The sequence below is a fragment of the Eulemur rufifrons genome, chromosome 15 (genome assembly GCF_041146395.1).
Source record: "Eulemur rufifrons isolate Redbay chromosome 15, OSU_ERuf_1, whole genome shotgun sequence".
NCBI lineage: Eukaryota > Metazoa > Chordata > Mammalia > Primates > Lemuridae > Eulemur > Eulemur rufifrons.
Window position 1 is genome coordinate 61,481,621 of NC_090997.1, and position 23,329 is coordinate 61,504,949.

General features: G+C 44.2%; 1 protein-coding gene across 1 annotated transcript in view; it reads left to right on the forward strand.

Moving 5' to 3' along the window:
- Positions 1–23,329, forward strand: part of SOBP (sine oculis binding protein homolog) — a 162,017-nt gene that overhangs the window by 133,209 nt on the left and 5,479 nt on the right. Inside the window, exon 6 of the mRNA XM_069488470.1 lies at positions 3,803–5,764. Coding sequence (XP_069344571.1) covers positions 3,803–5,761 — 1,959 coding nt within the window. The 3' untranslated portion in view covers positions 5,762–5,764. The remainder of the gene's footprint in view (positions 1–3,802; positions 5,765–23,329) is intronic.

Consider the following 23,329-nt stretch of genomic DNA (forward strand, 5'->3'; position numbering starts at 1 on the left):
ATCCATCAGGCCACTGAGCTTATAAGTACTACCCTGGCAGTCAGCCACCAAAATATAAATACTCTAAATGGACTAAAGGAAATGTTCATTTTGTTGTTTAGAATTGGACACATCCCAGGAAGGTAAATTTAATCTTTTTTGAGGACTGCTGTTATAGGGTTGAATGGAATACACATTTGTTTATCCCCTCTGTGATCTTTTTGTCTTCCTGGTGATACATTATGTATTTGTGATAAGAAGCATTTCAGCTGTCTTGCTCAATGGCATTGCATTTGCTGATTGTTTGGTCCCCAGATTGGCATCGTTAAACAGCTTCAGCCTCTGTCCAATCTGGGACCTGTTAGGAAGAGAAGTAAAACTAAAGAGGACAGATTCCAACAGAAACAAAGCTGGGGTGAAATTAGGGGGAAATCCAGAACCCAGTGAGTTAAGCTCTACTCTTCTTAATCTTTATCATTTAAAATGTCTTAAGGAACTTTGGTACTTCTTGGCTTAATGAGGAAAAAATAATGCCTCAAAAAATAAAAATAAAATAAAATAAAATAAAATTTAAAGCTGTCGTTGGAAAAAGAAGGGAAGAATACCTCACAACACCACAATTCAGAAAACCACAGTTTATGAGTCATATGCTGTGTGTTTCATGGATATGCAAATGTTATTTTATTAGAGAGAGAGAGAGAGACAGTATATATTTTCACCTAACTACCACATCTTAAGTAATCAGCTCAGGCTCTTATGATGAAATATTTAATTACTAGAAGTATGTCATTAGTTAGATGTAGAATGAATGATGGTACTGTGTTTTATTGCCTCACATGATATAGCCATTTGTGCCATAAATTCATTGACCTCCTCTTAAAATGATGAGTCCTATAAGACAGATTTGATTCATTATTTCTTAAGTGACAATTTTTTCCTCTAATAATTTTTTGCTTCATCAGAAAGATTGCTTTTCTGTATTTTGAGATCAGCGTTCTGAATTGAAATGTATTAAGGCAAGGAGATGCACACACACACACACACACACACACGCATATACTCACACACTCACATTGCCCAAAACAAGATAGTCATGAACTGTCACACTACACACTACTACTTAAACACTTTGAAACGTTGCAGAAAATCAAGAAGCTGACATGAGGCCTTTGCTTTAATAGGAAAGTTTGATGAGCTAGGATTTTGCTTCTAACTTTGATGTCTGTAATTCTTTTTATGTGGACATAGATAAAATGTAGTAGAAAATTCTCATTTGATAATTGGGATCTATGAGCATCCCTTATTCATCAATGAATTATTGACAGTAAAGGAAATGAAGGAAGATAATTTAAATTTTATTTAGACTATTACTTTTTTTTTTTTTACTTCATTTGAAAATATTTATTTGGCTTGAGGAAACAGGAATCCTTTGGAGGCAAATAATTCAATCTGGCAATTTAAAAACCAATTAAGGATTTCAGAAAACTCTTCCCCCTTATAGTTAAAAAATAAGATCCAAAGGAAATATGCCAGAAAATTTGGTATATTATTTTATTAGTTTAATTCATTGATAATACTTTTTAGTCAATGATTAAAGCAGCTTTTTTTGATCCCTCACCTCAAGCTTATAAATTTACACTTTTGGCTTTCTATGGATGCCTCATATTAAAACAGAAACAGGTGGTTTTATTTCATAATGGAACTTAAATGCCACATGATTATATATTACCTTTATTAGAATGATCAAGTTTTTAAAATCATAACATGCCATATTTTCACTATTAGTTTACTTAACCTTTATCTGGATGAGAATTTTGAGGGCCTGATGGACCCTGTGGGTCTCTTCTCGAAAGAGGCAATTCCTCACTTATTTGTAAACTGGGTATCTTAATTATGATAAAAACTTCCCTTAATTCAGGAATAAAACAGGAATATATTAGCATTGAAAAAAATTTTTTTTTACCACTTTAACAACTGCAACAGTTTTGATAACTACTTTCAGAGAATGCCTCTCTAACCGTCAAAGGTCACTCAGCAGTGTTCTCACTCTCCTCAAATTTTTGCAAAAGTATTTTGGAAGGGCAATTTGGTGAGACCAAACAAAAATCTCATGTGCCAATAATTATATGTTATTCAGTCTCACACCAAGTTTATTACCTGGGAAAATATCAGTGAAAAAACCGTGAGAAGGAAAAGAGTGGATTTACACATACAGACCCACATCTGCCAGGCGCATGTTCCCCCGCAGTCGCATACTCGCGTGCCACCACTGTTTACAGTCAAGGAAAGCTGAGAGTTAAATGAGATGAGTAATCAAATGCCCAGCATATGTTGTTTTTGCATTGTTTATGTGACCAATCATTATTAAAATTTATCATCTTTTAATTATATCAGTTTACGATAGTTACAAAAAAAACCCCAACACACATCAACAACAGAACAACAGACACCCTCTTCGACAAAGCAGGGTTTCATTTAGAACAATATTGGAACCAGTGCTTTATTGGGGGAGAGGCTCAAAGAGACTCGAATTCAATAAACTCACCATTGCACTGTGTTTCACAATTCCTCTTCTGCTGCTTTATGGCTTGAGTGCTAAGAAAATGACCAAAAAGGGGGGGAAAAAAAAAGAATAAGAAAAAGAGAAACTACAAAAAAAAAAAAAAAATTGTGTGTGTAAAATTCTGTCAAAAAAAGTAAGGCACTGAAAGAACTATTGAAAATTTTGACATCTGTTTATCTGTTTATAGCTATGGCAAGATTACTCATATTAATTCTTGTTTAAAATGCCATATGAAGGAAAGACATTTGTGCAAACAAGAGTCATATTTGAATTGTAGATCATGTCTTCACCATCTGTGAGAGCTGATGGTGTTGCAAAATTAATGTGTTAATGAAATCACAATAATTTCTCCAAAGTAATGGGTTCTGAAGCTGAGAATGAGTATTTTTTGAACTTTGATGTCTAGTGACTTCCAATTGGGAAAAGCTCTCAGCCTTTAATTAGTTCTGCAGCCCAACTTTAAAATAAATTTGGTGATGTCTTTCTTTTGCCAGTAGTAGATCTGAAGGGGGGAAAAAGCCATAACAACTTTTGGAAAATGTTCTCTGGTGTTTGAAAAGTTGTTAAATAAGACTGCCTGCCAAGAAATGTCACCAAAAATTCTGACTACCGAGAGAGAGTGGGCAAACAGCTCAAAAAATAATTCTAGCTTGCTGCAACATCACAGGTTGGGAATAGCTAAACCTCACACAGACTTCATGATTAATTCCAAGTTTCTCCTTGGAAGCCAGACATAATGATGTTCAGTGCTTTGTGTTATTGGTTAACACAGCACACCCTTTCCAACTGCATTATCGAACACAGTCAATAGCATAAAGTGACTTTGCATGAGGAGAATTTTAAGGAGTTATGTTTCAAGCCCACTGGACTTCCTGGAGAATCCTTCCCTCCAAAACTATTTAGATTTGCATTTACAATGAACCTCTTTGACAAGTAAAAATGTGTGGGCAGGTATATTGGGCAGGTATTTGTATTTCTTTTTCTCAGAACCATCATTAAGTCCTGCTTAAGGACAACGCAACTTTAAAAAAAAAAAAGATAAGATGTTTTGATAATTGCTATTCTGAAGAGTTTATATTTATAAAGCAAACCCATCGTTTTACAAACATTTCGGAATTTTACCTTTTAGAAGGAAACACTTCAGCCTGTTTGAAAAATTGTGATAAAGTTTGAAAGAACCTTTATGTGAAACATGAAACACCATCTATCCAGGGAAATTGCTTATCTTACCTGTTGTGGTTTTTTATTACTGTGTTGTAGGTATGTGACTGGTGTAAGCACATAAGACACACAAAAGAATACCTGGATTTTGGGGACGGGGAAAGAAGGCTTCAGTTCTGCAGTGCAAAATGTCTCAATCAATACAAAATGGACATTTTCTACAAAGAGACACAGGCCAATCTTCCAGCTGGGCTGTGCAGCACATTACACCCTCCCATGGAAAATAAAGCAGAAGGCACCGGGGTGCAGCTGCTCACTCCAGACTCTTGGAATATCCCGCTAACAGATGCTCGGAGGAAGGCCCCCTCCCCGGTGGCTGCAGCTGGCCAAAGCCAGGGCCCTGGCCCGTCGGCGTCCACCACCGTCTCTCCATCTGACACTGCCAACTGCTCTGTCACTAAAATCCCCACGCCAGTGCCCAAGTCCATCTCCATCAGCGAGACTCCAAACATCCCTCCTGTCGCCGTCCAGCCACCTGCTAGCATCGGGCCTCCCCTTGGCGTCCCGCCTCGCAGCCCTCCCATGGTGATGACCAACCGCGGCCCGGTGCCGCTGCCCATCTTCATGGAGCAGCAGATCATGCAGCAGATCCGCCCGCCCTTCATCCGCGGGCCGCCGCACCACGCCTCCAACCCCAACAGCCCCCTGTCCAACCCCATGCTTCCCGGCATCGGGCCCCCGCCCGGCGGCCCCAGGAACCTGGGCCCCACTTCCAGCCCCATGCACCGGCCCATGCTTTCGCCCCACATCCACCCCCCGAGCACCCCCACCATGCCTGGGAACCCACCGGGCCTGCTGCCCCCGCCGCCCCCGGGTGCACCCCTGCCCAGCCTTCCCTTCCCGCCGGTGAGCATGATGCCAAACGGCCCGATGCCGGTGCCCCAGATGATGAATTTCGGGCTGCCGTCGCTCGCGCCGCTGGTGCCGCCCCCCACCCTGCTCGTGCCATACCCCGTGATTGTGCCCCTGCCCGTGCCGATCCCCATCCCTATTCCTATCCCTCACGTCAATGATTCCAAGCCCCCCAACGGGTTCTCCAGCAATGGGGAGAACTTCATTCCGAGCGCCCCTGGCGACTCCTCGGCGGCGGGAGGCAAGCCAGGCGGACACTCCCTGTCCCCCCGGGACTCCAAGCAGGGCTCGTCCAAGTCCGCGGACTCGCCGCCGGGCTGTTCCGGCCAGGCCCTTAGCCTGGCGCCCGCACCTGCGCCCGCGCCCGCGGAGCACGGCCGGAGCGAGGTGGTGGACCTGACGCGACGCGCCGGTAGCCCCCCGGGCGCGGGCGGCCAGCTCGGCTTCCCCGGCGTGCTGCAGGGTCCGCAGGACGGCGTCATCGACCTGACCGTGGGCCACCGGGCCCGGCTGCACAACGTGATCCACCGCGCGCTGCACTCGCACGTCAAGGCGGAGCGCGAGCCGGGCGCCGCGGAGCGCAGGACCTGCGGCGGCTGCAGGGACGGCCACTGCAGCCCGCCCGCCGCCGGCGACCCGGGCCCGGGCGCCCCAGCGGGCCCCGAGGCCGCCGCGGCCTGCAACGTCATCGTGAACGGCACGCGCGGCACCGCCGCCGAGGGCGCCAAGAGCGCGGAGCCGCCGCCAGAGCAGCAGCCGCCGCCGCCGCCGCCACCGGCGCCCCCGAAGAAGCTGCTGTCGCCCGAGGAGCCCGTGGTGAGCGAGCTGGAGTCGGTCAAGGAGAACAATTGTGCTTCCAACTGCCACCTGGACGGGGAGGCGGCCAAAAAGCTGATGGGTGAGGAGGCCCTGGTGGGGGGCGACAAGTCAGACCCGAACCTTAATAACCCCGCGGACGAGGACCATGCCTATGCTCTGCGGATGCTGCCCAAGACCGGCTGCGTGATCCAGCCTGTGCCAAAACCCGCGGAGAAGACTGCCATGGCGCCGTGCATCATCTCCTCGCCCATGCTGAGCGCCGGGCCCGAGGACCTGGAGCCGCCGCTCAAAAGGAGGTGCCTCCGAATTAGAAATCAGAATAAGTAAAAGGTTTGTATGTCCACGTGGGCGCTCCTCCACACCAGCCAGTGCACCTCTCCTTGCTTCTTACAAGGCAGAGGCGAGAGTTGTATGAGTAACCCTGATTTTACCTTACGTGTTTTACAGTACACCTTGTGTGGTCACATACTGTCAACATTTGGTCCAACAACTATAATACTGAGCAGTTGTTTAGTAGCATCATTCCCATTTTGCGGCTGAGGAAACCGGGCCACAGCGTGTAAGTGCCATGCCCCAGGTCACTTAAGGGTGTCAGCCTTGACCCTGCCGTGAAACACTATCTTCTTAATTATGCTTTTATTTTATTATTTTTATTTATTATTAGGCTCATCTCTGTAACTCACCCTTTCGGAGAAGGGAAGCATGTGGGGAGGAAGGAGAGATTACCCGGGACACCCAACTGTTCAATCATGAGGTTGCAGGGCAGTGGTGAAAGGCTCAGTGAACCTGGGACCTGGGCCACCTCCTGGAGCTGGTAGCCCGACTGGCAGAATGTCCCAACTCACCAAATTTTCTTGATAACCTTGGGATTCCATTTGTAAAATGAGAATAAAAATGAACCTTCTTCCATGCATATGCCTACTAAACCCAGCCACTAAGCCCCATTTGCCTGGCAAGCTCCTGTTCATGGTGTTTCCTCCTGCAGGTTAGCACCGACCAGCAATCCCCAGAGTAGGCCTCGAGCACCACTGGCCAGCTTTGCTTTCTCCCACTTTGGGGGCTCAGTGGCTCAGCTGGTGGGTTGCTCACCTCTGCAGACAGTGTGAGGCTTTAGTAGGGAAAAGGGCAGTGTTGCTAAAGTGGGTGACAGTGCGTATCTCAGACCTTAAAGGGAGGATCCTGCTTAATGCCAAGTGAGCCACTGGTAGTCAAAAACTTCAATGAAGGGAAGGGGAGCTAGTAGTATTTGTGCCCCTGTAGGCAGATGTGCCCTCATTTGCTCCTCCCGTCACTCCTGGTGGACTAGGCATTGTGCGCATCTTACAAGGAGGCAGGTGAGGCTTAGAGACCTTGCCCAAATCAGTGCTGGTAAGTTGGGGGAACCAGAATTCAGCGCAGGCCTGTGAGACCCAGAGCGTGTGCTCTCCCCCCATCCAAGTGCGCAGCAAACAGGCCAAAATTCAGTTCAGTTTATCAGCTGTTTATGGAGAGGAAGAGGAGATACGCACTTACTGCGCACCTGGCTTGTGCACTGCTCCTTTTGGGGGTTGAGGAGAGGCGCGGGTGAACATGATGCTGTGTCTCAAGGCACTTCCCGTCTGGTGGGGACACGAACTCTGGGGGCCAGGGGAGGAGGCCTGGGCTAGGAGAGGTGGACCCCATGGCATCAATAATTGCTCATATTTGTGTGTGCAGGCACTCTTCTAAGTGTTTTTCATTAGTATTTATTTGGATCTGGACCCATGAGACAGTTATTGTCTTCCTTTTTTACTGACGACGAAACCAAGACAGAAAAATTAAGTAATTTGCCCAAGTTTTAGTCAGCAGAGCTGAGATTCAAATCCAGGCTGTCTGACTCCCAGAGCTACATTTTCTTTAAACCAGTGTAGGAGAATAGGCTAATTAGTTTCTTTATTACCCTACTTCCTAAAATTCTTTTATCCACTTCAGTTGTCTTAGAGGAAAGTTCCTAAAAACAAAACAAAACCTCGTTTAAAAAAACTGAGCCTACCTACCAACTTCTCTAGGTCTTTAGACATTGTTTAATTCTTGTTTTTACAGTAAGAACAGTAAAACTATATTACCAACTCGTTATTCTACAGCGGGATATGTAAGCACGAAGTGCAACACTTGATGTGTGGTGTGTCCAGCCTTTTGATTCTAAGTTGGCCTGTTTACAGGGCCCCTAACTTATAGCCAGAGGCTTGCTCGGGAAGCACAGTACCAGAGCAGTACGCAGCACACAGCACAAGTACCAACCAGTACTTGCTGGATGGTGCAAGAAGGGTTTCTCAGCCACCGAAGTTTGAGGTTTCCTTTTCCCCTGATGACTTTGCCAGTAGGAGCAGAATACTAAAAATGAGTTCACCGTTCCTTACGGATTTTACATCTACAAGTTCTGCTGTTCTGAAGACAGATGGCCTCAGCCTTCTCACAGTCACCTCAATTGAAAATGCCCCTGATTTCTTCACGGGAGTAATTTAATCTGGTTGACAAAGCTGTGAGTAATGGGAAGGTGTGTGACAAAAAGTGGCGGCCTTCAGAAAGTCAGAAAGCATTGGGAATTGCCATTTTAAACACATTCTAATGTCACTGATTCAAATGACATTAAAGACAGGGTGAAAGATTTTATTCCTCTCACTGGAGTGAGAGAAGTGACCAGGTCAAGAATTGTGATGCTAGCCTATAAGTAGCATAGGACCAAAAGAACATAAAAACATAAAATATATGATGGCCATTTGGATGATATATGTTTCTGAATAAAGAATCAGGCTGGGGTCTTGTATGTGGACCAGAAACATTACTAAAAATATTAACCCGGCTTCAGCCAATTTCAGAAGATGCAGTGATGAAATTGCCCAATACTCTTGAGATTGGAGAGTTCATTTTCTGATGAGTCCCCCAAGAAATTACAGCTTTTCTGTAAAGTCAGAAATATTCAGGCTTTGTCAGCCACAGAGGGGTGACAAGGCAAGTGATTTAAGATGGGGGAAGAACCACCGCTCTGCCACTAAATCACATTTCCTCTTGCCCTCAGTCGCTCCATGTCCCCTCGCAGCACAGTCTCAACCTGCCATAATTTACTCACATCCTCTGGCCCTTCCTGATTTTCCCTGCACATGTGGTGCTGTTTTTCTTCTGTGCCTTCGGAAACACAGACCATTCATATGGTTGGGGAAATTGGAAATGCATCCATTAAATAAAGGACTACATGGCTTTTATGCCCTGACGGTGAGCACTGTTTGGTGATGAGTTAAAGCCAAAGTGGAAAGCATTAAAAACCGAAAGCAAAACTCAGGCTGAGACGTGGTGGGTGGGGTGCAGGTGAGTGATTTCTCCATGTGCTTCTTGGTGATTCATTATATTTTTTCTCAGAGGAGAGTCTGTCAGTAACTTCAGTCAGCATTCTTCATTCTTCCCACTGTCTGCCTTTCTCATACTGTATTACTATTTTAAAAAATCATTTAAAATAGATCCAAAGCAGACGAAAGTATCATAAAATCAGCAACCCAGGCAGCTACAATTATCTTCAAGGAAGTCATCATATTTGCTAGTTCTTTGCAAATTGTAGGGGTTTTTTTGTTGTTGTTGTTGTTCCATGTTGAAATTATTCTGTTCCTGGTTACCTGACTTTATGCATTCTTGTTTGTTGACATGATTTCAATGGGCAGATATTTTCCCCAGATGCAGAACTAATTGAGTTTAGCTGAAGATTTTAAAAGGTTGTAAACTCGTTTTAATCTTCAACTTTTAAGACTCCAAATACCAGTTCTGCAGCTTCTGTAAGCTAGAAAAAAAAAAAAAAAACTCCCCCAAATAATAAGGAAAACAATATATAAACATTTTCCAAACTATTCCATCCACAAAGAATTCCATTTATAAATGGAATACTCCCCTCTTTGTCTTTGCCTGGGAACTTGGGGGATAGCTGTTTGTATTTGTACATTTTCTGAGTTTCTACAGTTTATACTTGTTTATGGTACATTGGGGAGTTCAGAGTAACCATTTGCAAATGTTTGAAGATATTCAAAAGAAAATATTCCCCCTCCTCAATTTTCCAGGGAAATGATATATTCTCTTTAAGTAAAACAATCAATGGAAAAAATGTGTACTAGGAGTAACCCTTTTACCCTTACTTTTTCCATTCTCAAGGAGCAATAGGTCCATACAACATCCTACCTTTGTGACTCCCAAATTTCTTATATGTTTCTAAAACCAGAAAGAAAATATGAGACTCTTGCCTGGTCTCAATTCCATGATGCCACTCCAGGATCAGCAGGGGAGTTTGACTTTTTATTTTCTCAGGGAAAGCTGGAAGAGGTGTCTGTAGTTTTGGCTCCTTGGAATTTAATTATTAGTCTGGTCATGGAGCCACAGTCCCAAAAACAACTGTTTCAAGACAAGGGTTCACCTTACTGGGAAAGCCAAAAGGGTGGAGGTGACAAGTAACTTTTGCCAATTTAGTTTCTAAGACTGAGAAGTTCAAGAGAAGAGAGAGTTGGGGAGAAGGTTGGGAAGTAAGTCCATACATTCAAAACCATACTGTGGGTGCCTACTTTTAAAGCAAGGAAAAGAAGGAAAACTGAGAATGACAAGAAGAAATCAGTGTGAATGGGGTGTGCTCAGAGCCTATGCCAGACCTGAGCCATCTAATGGTCCAGTACTTGATTATTAGAAATGTTACTTGGTGACAATCCCTAAGTTAAAGGTTAGCCTGTCTATCAGGTTGCAGTTGGTTCGTATAGTTCTAGGTAGAGGTACTTCTAAGAGACAGCGAGAAGCCACCAGGTCTGTGTCATGCCCACATGTGAGTGGGTAGGACCTGGGAGAGTGCTTTCTGTGATTATTTCAGACTTGTAAAGTTTTCTGGAATGAATGGTGTCAAGATTGGCCTTAGACATGTCCCATTCAATGCTCCTGGATCCATGTTAACCCTTACGACTAGGGGTTTGAAGGGAGGATTTTAATGTGCAAACATCTGACTTTTAGATATTATGTCAATCAGATTCCGATGGAATATGAAATGACATATGTGACCGAGTATTTATTGCTTTCAGATGTACCCATAACCTTCCAACTTCAGCAGGGCTGGGACTAGGGTGAGGCCAGAGAGCTGCTTAGTGCCAGACTTTCAAGAGGGACTCACTTGGGGTTGTGCCGGTGCAGCACTGGCCCTGGTTCCGGTCTCCAGACCTTCTGATCCATGTGGCAGCTCCCTAAAGCTGGGCTCCTGGCCCCCTGGACTTTTCCATGGATGCCTTTCAGCAGCTCACCCTGAAATTTCCTGGGAAGTTTTATGTGCCTATGCACAAAGGCATTTTCATGGGAGGAGAGATCCATAGCTTTTGGCTTCAGAAAAAGTATGCCCTACATCTCTGAAGGATTATCTTATATTATTACCCTGAGTTGGAATTTTTCTTATTACTCTGAGGAAGCTGAATTAATTGTTAGTTTCCCTTAAAACTTAGAATTTATTGTTTGGCAATTTTTGCTGTGGACCCAATATTGCAGAATCACAGTTGCAGCTACGTGATGTAGCGCTTGCCTCAATAAGAGTGCCTCAGTGGTGCAGTGCAAAAGGTTGTAGACTTCTCTTCAAGCTGCCATATCCTGCATGTGCCCGTGGTGAAAGAAGAAAAGGGAAGCAAGAAAAGAAACTAGCTAGATACTTCCCCAGCACTTGGACTTACAAAATTTATACTGTAGGTAGACGCCGTCCTTCTGTGGGAAAACCTTCTACCCTGCCACTGAGGCCAAGAAAGCAGAGTGGCTGGAGTCAGAGAAGTGGACAGGTCAGTGAATACCAGGGCACTGAAGTGGTGGTGTTTGGGAGCACTACCCATCCTCTTAGCTCCCTGGTATGATTCTTCACCTGGAGAGAGTGTGCTTGGAAAGGGGGAAGCGTTAGACCTGCTAGTAACAAGCAAGCTCCCCGACTGGTTCTCAGTGAATCACTCCCTTGCCAGCCCGAGCGACTGCCTGTGCATCACGGTTCAATCATTTACACCTACCATCGTGCAGACAAGCACTGCGGACGGGTAGAGACGTCTGAGGACCAAAATACACTGCAGCGTGGAACACTTACCTCATGTCGTGGAACACTTACCTCCACCCGAACAACCTGCCTTTTCCAGACTTTCCTGTCTAAGAGACCGTGCCAAAGGGACAGGGGGTGGCCATTCTATTTTCTCCCACCATGTCCTGGACAGAATTATTTTATAGACATCAGTTGCCATTTTAAGTGCATAACACTTTCTACGTGGATGGATGTTAAGGCATATGTAAACTTTTTTCTTAATGCCTCAAAAGGCCTAAAAGGCGTTCACTTGGAGAAAGAAATAAATTAGCTTAAAAAAAATAAACAGTTTAGCACTGGCATCATTTAACGGGGTCCCATTCTGAAGGAAATGGAGTAAATGCCATCTCAGAAGCCAGCTCTGAAGACTAACAGTATAGTGCTCTTCTCCGAATTTGTGGATTTCCACAGCATTCTGCTTGAGAAGGAAGTAGGGCGGGTTCAGGACTGAGAACACGAGGCCATCGACGAGGAGGGGAAATACACACACTCACACGATTCGTTGCAGGGATCACTCAAAATATTATCATGAAAATGATTGGAGCAAAAGCAAATGACAATAACAACAAAAACTTGGAATTAGTCTCTAGTGCTTTAAAATAGTTCCTACATGTACTAAATATTCTTAAATTGGAAACCAGTCAAGCTGCCCCTGGGATCTCTTAACTCAGCCGCTCCTAGGACTGAATTATCGTCATAAGCAAAAACTGCTCATGCAATTTTACCATGTCATCCAAATGCACAACCCTGAGCAGGGAGCCAGGAGCCCAAGAGCAGAATTGCCTTTCCAGGGAGTGGTGGGGTCAGGACAGCCACGTCGAAGCTTCCCGTGCTCCCCGGCTCATTCCCATCCAGATATGTGGCTGCGGCAGCACTGGTTATCTCATCATGTCGCCTCCGAACCTCTGGGCTGTTGCCTTTCTTTGATATAGCAAGCTGTGGGCATTTTGGGGTAAAAAGGGAAGTAAGAATGTGACTGCTAGTATAAAGAACAACAGGGAGAAACATGCTTTATGGACTCATTTAATATGAAACATTGACCTAAAGTCCAACAAAACGTAATTAAAAAGTATATCTCTCTCTCATTTGCATGGCTTATTTCCCCAGACATGTTTTTGGTATTGAAAATGAATAGTATTCCCATACAACATGTGTCTCAATTTGTAATGATATCCTACTTGCAGCTGGCTTAGTTCTCCAAGTGTTTCTAAAACGTTACTGTCTTAAATTTGAGCCAACCTACAATAACAAATTATCTAGAAGCAAAGTGGCTAAACTGCATTTGGTGAGAGAAGGGGAAACCTTATATTTCATCCTTCTACTCTTGTTTTGGAAATTCAGACTGTAACATGATCTTTTTCTAAAGAAATCTACACACGCACACTTTAAAAATTGTGCAGATTGGGTGTTGTGGGAGCAAGAATGATCAGGTTTAAGTTTCTCTGCAAAGTTCTGCATCCCATCAACAAGCCCTTTTGATATTTTAAACCCATATTTAGAGTAATTTCAAGATATTTGGAGCACATGTGGTCAAATGTAAAACTTTGTCATGATTTGTTAGATGCTTATACTTTAAATATTTATAAGCCATTTTTAAGTACTTTATCCAAAAGCCTTCCCCCACTAGAATACTGTAATTGAGTGGTATCTGAGCATCATTATGAAAGATACAGAGTGAAGTCACTGCAGCGTGCATGCACGTTCTGCTTGCTTTTCTGGTTTTAATTCAAATGTCACTTTTAGTAAATTCAGCTTATTTTAAAAATATATTAAAAAGTCATAAACAGGGCTGGTGGTCTGTGATTTATAAAAAAATTCCCCAGTACTCAAAAGATAAAGTGTTCTAACTTAAACTGTGTTGAGTCCCACTTCTTTTTCTTATCCTAAAAGTAATTAATAAAACTTTCCATTAGAGTGTTGGATCTCAATCTGTGTTTACAGGAACTTAAAGTGTCATATTGTTCCTCTGAAATGTCTTAGGGACAACTTATTGGTGGTTAGATTGAATTCTTTCCTATTTTCCTTCAGCCATCTTGGAAGCTAAGACATAGGATGCTATCTTTATTGTAGGTAGCCTGTTTGTGCACTTAATATAAAAAGAGGAGGAGGGAAAACCTTTTCCAAACTCAGAATCCATTTAAGCTTTGGAGGTAATAAATTTCAAACTTATCACAGGCCCCTGGGGCTCACCTCTTTTATGGCTGGCAAAATACAACTTTCTGGTAAGAATGGGGGAAAAGAAGGGTTTAAAAGGCTCATAAACTTACTTGGACATCTAATAGCTCTTACCAAACAGCATTTTCATGAGTTAAGTGTAAATGAGTCAGAAACATATAGATTGAATTTCTTTTAAAATACACATGGGTTTAAAAATTAAGGCCAAAGTGCTTGGCAAAATAAGTTTTGGTTTTAGCCAAACCCCAAATGTTTGAAAAAAATAGTTCTAGGATTTGCCAAACCAAAAAAATACATCCAGGTCCCTCCATTCCTCCCATTTAATATGATGGCATCATAAACATGGGACTTAATGGCTATTTTCATGTCCCACAAGCTTTGAGCAACATGAATCTCAAATGCTAATTGTAAAAGTATGAAAAAATTTTGGTGGAAAATCATTAGGATCCTGCAAATGAAGATGAGGGTCACTGGTTCAGGGTTCAAGTCCTGATTTTGACAGCACTTCTCACTGTCTAATCAGCTGATCAACTTCTTCTCTGTCTCAGCTATGTGTGTGTGTGTGTGTGTGTGTGTGGCCTATGCACAGCAATAATAACTTTTTAAAAATCCGACCTTTGGATTTTATAAATCCTTAATTTACACTTAATTCATATATTACAATCTACAAAATTTAATAACTCCTAATCTTATCCAAACAGAGGGAGGCAGTTCTCTTTTGCTCATTCATTTGCTCATTGGTTCAGAGATGGTCCTCATTTATTTCCCTAGAGGATAATACATATCCCTTTTGTACTAACAATATCTAACACTGACTTTGCTCAGGTCACTGTATTATTAAGAGACAGAAAAAGAGAGAAACAAAAAGAGAAAAGATAGAGTGGGGGAGGGTGTGGCAGGAATCCTGGACTTGATTTGAACAGCTACAAACCCCTGAGAAAGACAAGAAATAGCCAAGGTCACTTTTACAGGCCACATGCAGACCCTGCAAACTGACGTGACACTGTGGACAGTAGGCTTCAGCAAGGGCAGGCACCGGATCCAGTTCCCTCACTGTTGTCACCAAGTGACAACACACAGGGGCTGGCAGAATGGGCACACACGTATTTGTCAAGCTAACCGATGAGACACACCTCCGTGGAGGAAGAGTTAAGGGACTGCCCTGCTAGGAGCCCCAGAGCAGATGAATTCAGAGTCGGGTCTGAACCTCTGGAGGGCGGGGCGCTGGCAGTCAGGAGCGGAGGCTGAGGGCTGAGTGGGATGGCAGAGGCAGAGGCACAGGCGCAGGGAAGAGCGAGCTGTGTTGGGACCACCTTCCCGTTCACGTGGCTCAAAGGTGAGGAGCGTGAGCCTGGAGGGGAGCGAGGAGTTTGTACTCCATACACTGGGCAGCATCACAGTGGCCCTGAGCCGGGGAATGACAGGGTGAAATCTGTGTTTGGGAAAAATTACTTGAGCGGCAACTTATAGACGGAAAGACTGGCATTGCTAAAGCTGACGGCTGTGATCTGATGACAGGCCACTTACCAGGGGTGGATTCTAGACATTGTGGAGTGTTACCGCTGGAGTGTGAGAGACATGGGCTGCCACGTCTATGTGTTAAGTGTGTAAAGCCATTGTCACAGTACAGTGAGAGGAAGAACTTCTTAGGCCACAGGGGGCCTAAGAAGACATCATAGTGCATAGCGGAAGGAAACCTCACGGCCAACGGACCATTCCAAAGTCCAGTGAAACAGGGTGCTGGCTGTCCCCGGTGACGACAGCAGCAGGGCCTGCCCTCTGCTGACCACCCAGCAGCTCCCAGCTTTAGGCCAGTGGGGGAGGGGGTGCGGGCCGCTGCCTTGTAGGCGCACAGAGGCAGGCAGGGCTTTCCGAGCCCCAGACTTCACCAGTGAGGCTGCACAGTGATGCGCAGGGACATCCAGATTCTCTGTGCTTGCACTGAAGGGCAACAGGAAGGCCTGGGTGGCTTGCTGTATGCTCCTCGGGCACCTACAGAGATTGGCTCAGAATCGGAATCAGAACCTCTAGGGCCTGCAGCCACTTTTAAGGGAGTTTGGCAGCCTTTTGGAGATGTCTTTTTATCCTTTTTGACTTCCCAGGCTGTAAACCTTCTGAAGCTTCCACATGTGGCAACAGTGGGCTCTCGGTAGTGAAGGAGGGTGGCAGTGTGCTTTAGTGGAAAAGAACACCCGCTTTGGAGGTGGGCTGGCCTGGGTCCATGTCCCCACCGAGCCACTTACCTGGTGAGGGAGGAGGGAACTTAATCTCTCTGAGTCTCTATGTCTGAGGACTGAGAAGATTGCTGTGGGAGACAGGTCAGGAAACCGCGCAAGTGTGGCTCATCTGGGTGCCTTAGGGACGGTACCTACTGTCCTGTTAGAGGCCGCATTGCCTGGGGCAAGAGCACAGGGCTGGAGTGAGACCTGGAGTTGAAAACTGGCTGTGTCGCTTCCCACTGTGAGGATTTGGACAAGTTTTATCACGTCTCTGCATTCTCTGCATTTTCTTGTTAAATAATTATAACAGCTAATATTTATTGAGCACTTTCTACATGTAGGCAGTGTTCCAAATGCTGCATACCAACAGTGCTATGGGACGGCATCATTAAGCCCATTTTACAGATGAAGAGACCGAGGCCCAGAAAGGTTGTGTATCCTACCCAGAGTCACGTGGCTGGGACATGGCAGTGTTGGGATTTGACTAACAGCCTGGCTCCACAGTTTCCATGCATGTCTTATATGCAAAAAATGAAGATAATACTCACTGCTTCATAGAGTTATTAGCTCCAATGTAAATAACTTAAGTTAAAATCCCCGGGAGCTACCTGGCTCGTAGTAGAAGCTTATTATAAGAACGGTCATGGTACCCCCTGCAGCCCAGAACTTCTTCCCTCAGATGTGTAATGGAAAATAATGAAACACTTCCACGTCGTCAACCTCAGAGGTTAGGAAAACCATTCCAGAAATTCTCATAAGATCTCTGGTTCCACTTTTACAAGGAGAGGCTGCAACGAAAAGAGCGAATGCCCAAGGTCACAGAGTGGCGCAGCCAGGATTAGAACCTGAGTCCTCATCTGCCTTTCCTCGCAGTGGGACACAGGATCCGACCGACGCTGCTTGAGTTACACGCCCTGTGCCAAGGAACGGAGTCATGTTTTTGCCACCCACTGCAGGGCTTCCTCACATTAGGCGGCTGATTTCAGACAGAAAATAGGTCATACCTGAACATCTGGAGTGGATGGGCTAAAGGGCTGCAGAAAAGCAATTATTAACCACATTCCTCATCTTCTTTGCTGTTCAGGGGAGAAACCAGTATTCTTGCTCTTACTTTTTACAATGGAGTTTCCACTAATAGGAAGCTTTCTCTCTCTCTCTCTCTCTCTCTCTCTCTCTCTGCTAATGGACTAGTGGCAAAGCATAAATAAAGTATGGGAAAGACTGCTTTTCCAGACCTCACCGAAAATCTTAAAGTCTGCTGTTGACCCCCAGGTCATAGCCACTTGTCACATGAAACTGCTTTTTTCTCTGTGTTCCTATAACATAGAGAAGTAACAAACTTGATCTTAATACAATAAACATCTGGTTTTCTGTCCAAGGCAGAATTTTTGGAAGGCGGCCGTCTCGAGAGACGGTGTGGTAGAAATCAGAAGAGGAATATGACCCTGGCCTTTTACTGACCCCGCAGACGAGTCACTTACTTCCTCTAGGACTTAGCATCTCCCACTCTACCAGGGACACAGTGACACCTGCTCCTGTAGTCACAAAGGGGGAGTGGGGCGTAGAGCTGCCGGGCAGGGGCCTGCTGAGTCACATGGACTGACATCAGTTTGTGTACAGGATGGGACTTGAATGAAAATGCATTTTCCTTATCAAATAACTTCTCAGAGTTCTTGTTTGCAAAGCAAGGGAGCTGGACTGTGTATGTCTCTGAGGCCCCTTACAGCTGTGACATTGTGACCCCCCACCCCTCCCCACTGTCAGGGTAAAAAGGGGATCAGCACTCCCTAGGTGGGCCTGGACTGTGGGGTCCTAGAACCTGGGCTTCCATCCAGCTTTGCCCCTTTCTAGCTGGTGACCTTGAGCAAAGAAGTTCCTTGACCTTCCTGGCAAAGTTCTTCATCTGTAAAATGGAGACGATAATAAATACTTCAGTAGCGTTATTGTTTCCATGAAATAAGTGTATAAGTGAAACAAGTATATAAAATGTATTCATTTTCAAGCAAAATAAGTATATAAAAATGCCTAGCACCATATTTGACTCCTTTCTTGGGAGACACAAACCACAAATTGCTTAGTCTTGAAAGCCAGGGACATACGGCTGGAAAAGTCTTCAAAATTTCCTGCAGAACATTAGCTATATCATGTAATTCTTTATTCTGTTTTTCCTTTTTGGGAATGGACAGGGCCACCTGCTTTAGTGCCTTTGTAAACAACAACAAAAAAAGTACATGAAATGCCATGAATCCCTTTCTGCTTTTAGAAGAGGGCCAGAGGCAGGGTCATTTGGTTTGCTTGAATTCCCAGGTTCCAGAAAGGGGCAAAGAAGACTAGTTGTTCAGGGTAAAGATAAGGACCCCATGAGTGCACAAGAGGGGGTTCTATGGTCCAGGGTTCTTTGTCCCTCAGAAACTTTTAGAGGTCAGCAAGAAATAGCAATAACCACTTGTGAAAACAAACAGAACCAGCTAAGCAGAGAAAAATGAAATTTTCGTTTGTAAAACAAAGAATTAAAGATGGAGTTTTTCCAGCAGGGGGTCTCGTATGGTTGTGATTTTGATTGATTAAAGAGTAAAATAAGAGAGAGAGCTAAAGGAGAAAATTATAAAAAATAAAAAACAAGGCCTTATAATTGGTTTAAAAATATTTTAGTATACATGAGCCTGAGCTTATCAGAGCCACAGGGTGAGTAGCATGGTGGTGGTAAAGTTGTGATTCAGACCAGAGCCTAACACTGAGCGAAGTGGAAACTCACCCTTGGCCCCCACACCCTTCTCTCTACCAGGGCTTATTTCCCACCACAATCACACTAGAAAGGAGAAGGGATGTTTTTCAGTTATAGGCATGTATAATTTTATTGTGCTTCACAAGTATTGCATTTTTACAAATTAAAGCTTTGTGGCAACCCTGAGTCAAACAAGTCTATCAATATCAGTTTTCCAACAGCATGTGCTCACTTCGTGTCTGTATGTCACATTTTGGGAATTCTTCCAACTTTTTCATTCTTATATCTGTTATAGCGGATCTGTGATCAGTGATCTTTGAGGTTACAGTTGTCATTGTTTTGGGGCACCATGAGCCAGGCCCAAATGAGACCGTGAACTTGACTGATACCTGTTGTCTGTGCTCTGACTGCTCTACTGATTGGCCGTTCCCACATCTCTCTCCTTCTCCTTGGGCCTCCCTATACCCTGACACACAACAATATTGAAATTAGGCCAATTAATAACCCTACAGTGACCTCTAAATGTTCAAGTGAAAGGAAGAGTCACACATCTCTCACTTTCAGTCAAAAGCTAGACGTGGTTACGCTTAGGGAGGAAGGCATGTCAAAAGCGGAGACAGGCTGAAAGTTAGGCGTCTTGAACCAAACAGCCAAGTTGTGAATGCAAAGGAAAAGTTTCTGAAGGAAATTAAAAGTGCTAATTTAGAGAACACACAAAAGTAAGACAGCAAAACAGCGTTATTACTGATAGAGAGGAAGTTTGAGTGGTCTGGATAGAAGATCAAACCAGCCATAACATTCCCTTAAGCCAAAACCTGATCCAGAGAAAGACCCTAACTCTACTCAGTTCTGTGAAGGTTGAGTGAGGTGAGGAAGCTACAGAAGAAAAGTTTGAAACTAGTGGAGGTTGCTTCATGAGGTTTAAGGAAAGAAGCCTTAAAAGTGCAAGGTGAAGCAGCAAGTGCTGACGGAAAAGCTGCAGCAAACTATTCGGAAGACCTAGCTGAGATAATTGATGAAGGTGGCTACACTAAACAATAGATTTTCAGTGTAAATGAAACAGCCTTATATTGGAAGAAGATGCCATTTAGGACTTTCATAGCTAGAGAGGAGAAGTCAATGCCTGGCTTCAAGCCAGTTGGACTCTCTTGTTAGGAGCTACTATTAGGAGATTAGGAGCTGATGACTTTAAGTTGAAGCCAATGCTCATTTACCATTTCAGAAATCCCAGGGCCTTTAAGAATTATGCTAAATCTACTTTGCCTGTGCTCTATAAATGGAATGACAAAGCCTGGATGACAGCACATCTATTTACAGCATAGTTTACTGAATATTTTAAGCCCATCATTGAAACATACTGCTCAGGAAAAAAAAAAAAAATTCCTTTTAAAAGATTATTGCTCATTGACGATGCACCTGGTGACTCAAGAGCTCTGACGGAGATGTAGAAGGAGACTAATGCTGTTTTCATGCCTGCTGAAACTTATTTTGCAGCCCATGGATCAAGGAGTAATTTCAACTATCAAGTCTTATTAAGAAATACATTTTGTAAGCCTGTTGCCACAGATAGTGATTTCTCTGATGGATCCGGGCAAAGTAAATTGAAAACTTTCTGGAAAGGACTCTTCTAGATGCTGTTAAGAACATTCATGATTCATGGGAGGGGATCAAAATATCTACATTAACAAGAGTTTGGAAGAAGTTGATTCCAACTCTCATGAATGACTGAGCGGTTCGGGACTTCCGTGGAGGAAGTAACTACAGATGCGGTGGGGACAGGAAAGGAAGTAGTAGAATCAGAAGTGGAGCCTGACAGTAGTATTGAACTGCTGCAATCTCATGATAAAACTTGAACAGATAAGGAGCTGCCTCTTACGCATGAGCAAATTCAGTGGTTTCTTGAGATAGAGTCTACTCCTGGGGAAGATGCTGGAAACATCGTTGAAAGGACAACAAAGGATTTAGAATATTATATAAACTTAGTTGATAAGACAGCAGCAGGGTTTGAGAGGATTGACTCCAATTATGAAAGAAGTTCTGCTGTGGGTCAAATGCTATCAAAGAGTATCATATGCTAGAGAGAAATGTTTTGTGAAAAAAAGAGTCAATCAATGCAGCAAACTTCCTTGTTGTTTTATTTTAAGAAATTGCCACAGCCACCCCATCCTTCAGCAACCACCACCCCGAGAAGTGAGTGGCCCTCAACATCCAGGCAAGACCCTCTACCCGCAAAAAGATTACAACTCACTGAAGGCTCAGATGATCATTAGCATTTTTAGCAATAAAGTACTTTTTAATTATGGTATGTACCTTGTTTGTTAGACATACTGCTGTGGCACACTTAATAGACTACTGTGTAGTATAAACATAACTTTTATAGGCACTGGGAAACCAGAAAATTTGTTTGACTCACTTCATTGCAATATTCACTTTTTTTTTTTTTGCTGTGGTCTCGAACCAAACCTGCAGTATCTCTGAGGTTATGCCTGTATTTTCGACAATTAGTGAGTTATAAGAAAAGAGATGCCATCCACTTCAAAAATGAAAACAGTTTCTAGCCTGGTAAAAGTCATTTCCAAACTCTTTATGAAGCAGTAGTTGACCGGGGAGGGAAGGAACCACTTTTTGGCAAAACTTCACCAAGCTGTAGCCCTTCCTGGGATGGGCTTGGTGTGGGGACCACTATCTGGCATCGCACTCGGGGTTTATCGGCTGGTGCAGGCGGCACTGTTCATTGACCACAGAGCTCTACCCTTGTGAGTGTCCCAGAATAGCTGCGGCTACCTGAGAGCAATCCAGTCCTCAGGGACTCGTTATTGTCCCAGATAAACAGCGTTGCCGCAGCCAGCACGTAATGGCTGTATTTAACTGTGATAAGTGATGGGCAGACGTGCCCGAGTGAGTGGATGGGCCTGGGTAATTGGACAAAGGCAAGCCGGCTGGCAGCAGGTATTTCTTGCACATCATAGAGCCGATGCCACTGGGTTTTAGACTCCTGGGAATCGATATGACAGACACGGGGAGTGTGCCTTCTAAACGAGTAAGACAGGACAGACCTACTGGATTTTGATTATGCTAATCACAAAGGTATTTGAGGAAGGAAATAATGAAGAAAAGTTTGGAAAATGGGTTAGATTAATACAAGCAGGCCTCCTGGTAGAGGTGGAATCTCACACCACAAAAGGGCTAGTTTGGAAATATTGGGGTGTGGACTAAGACAGACATTTTTCTCTGGACACGCATGTACTTCTGAGAGTGGGTGCCTGGACACCTTATGAAATGTGACCAGCGTAAGTCTTAGACTGTAAAGGTCAAAGAAGTAAAGGTGAGAATGGCCATATTTTGACAGTTTCAACATTGAAAGAATTTACTAGTATTCAGGCATATTTTTGTTCTCTGTAATTCTCTAGAAATTTTTGTGTGATGAATGAGGATGAGGAACTAAATCCCATTCTTAGCAAGGCTTCCCTGATGATATAGAAAGGGGACTCACCAGGTGGACAGAGATTCTCTCAGTGCATTTGGTGTGCAGCTCTGAGTCCACGAAGAGGAGTATTTCATTCCTCTGGTCAGAAGGGGCAGGCAGGCCTGGAATTCTGAAGATACCTGGTGTGCACATGCCTGATGGAGACCACACATTGTGGTGCTAGCCTTCATACATGGTACATACATGGTACATGTATGGTATAAGAGAAGGACTTATTTGCATGTGATTGTGTGAGTGTGATGCTCCATGTGACGGAGGTGAGTCCTGCCGTCAGACAAGCCCTCAATTCTGAGGAAAATCCAAGTGTCAGGCACAAGTATGGCCACTTCTGCAGAACCCCCTGCTTTCAGGGGTGCTCCAAAAATCTCTGACATAGATGTGTGTGTGTGATTAATAAAAAGAGACTCATTCAGAAATTTTAGACTTCAGAGTCCAGAAATTAGGAGGCTTCCTTATATACTGGTAACAGATTAACATCCAGCTGCTCAAGTTTATAATTCTGCATATTGTATACTGCAGTTTGTCCAAAGATCTCACAATCACAGCATGATAGAGACGGAAAATGTAATAGAAAATCTCACCCAGGCCCCCATTTCATAGAGGAAGAGTCAAGTGGGCCGGGGAGGGGGGATTAAGGAGCAGGGCCAAGGCCACACAGCTAGTGAGAAGCATGCTGGACTGCAACTCGGGTCTCTATCTCACTTAGTGTGGTAATTTTCCCTTTGCACAGATCAAAAAATTTAGACAGGACAGATCTTCCATAATCCCTCTGCTTGACAAGGGCAAAAAAAAAAGAACTAGCTGAAGGTTCTGGAACTTCCTGTCATGATCACTTACTAAAAATCCAAGCTCACTTCTTCTCCATTCTGTTGAGTTTCACACCTTGCCTACCAATAAATATCAGGAAAGTGAAGCCCAAGCTTGGTTCTTCATTTTCATTGATTCCAGAGTCTCTTGCTGTGTCTCCAACAAGGGGGCTGCCCTGAACCAGTTGGAGCCAGCAGAACAAATGAGGGTGACTTCAGTACCACCCCCTCCTCAAATGGTATCAGCAGACAGGGACTTGTACTGCCACCATCTGGCCTTTAGGGGTGTCCCAGACACGGCAAGTATGTGGTGAGAGGGACGGAAACAGCACAAATTGTCTAGTTTATCATTCTCTTAAAATAAGCTTCGTGTGAGCAGGCTTTCAGAGTAGCAGGAATGGGGCTGC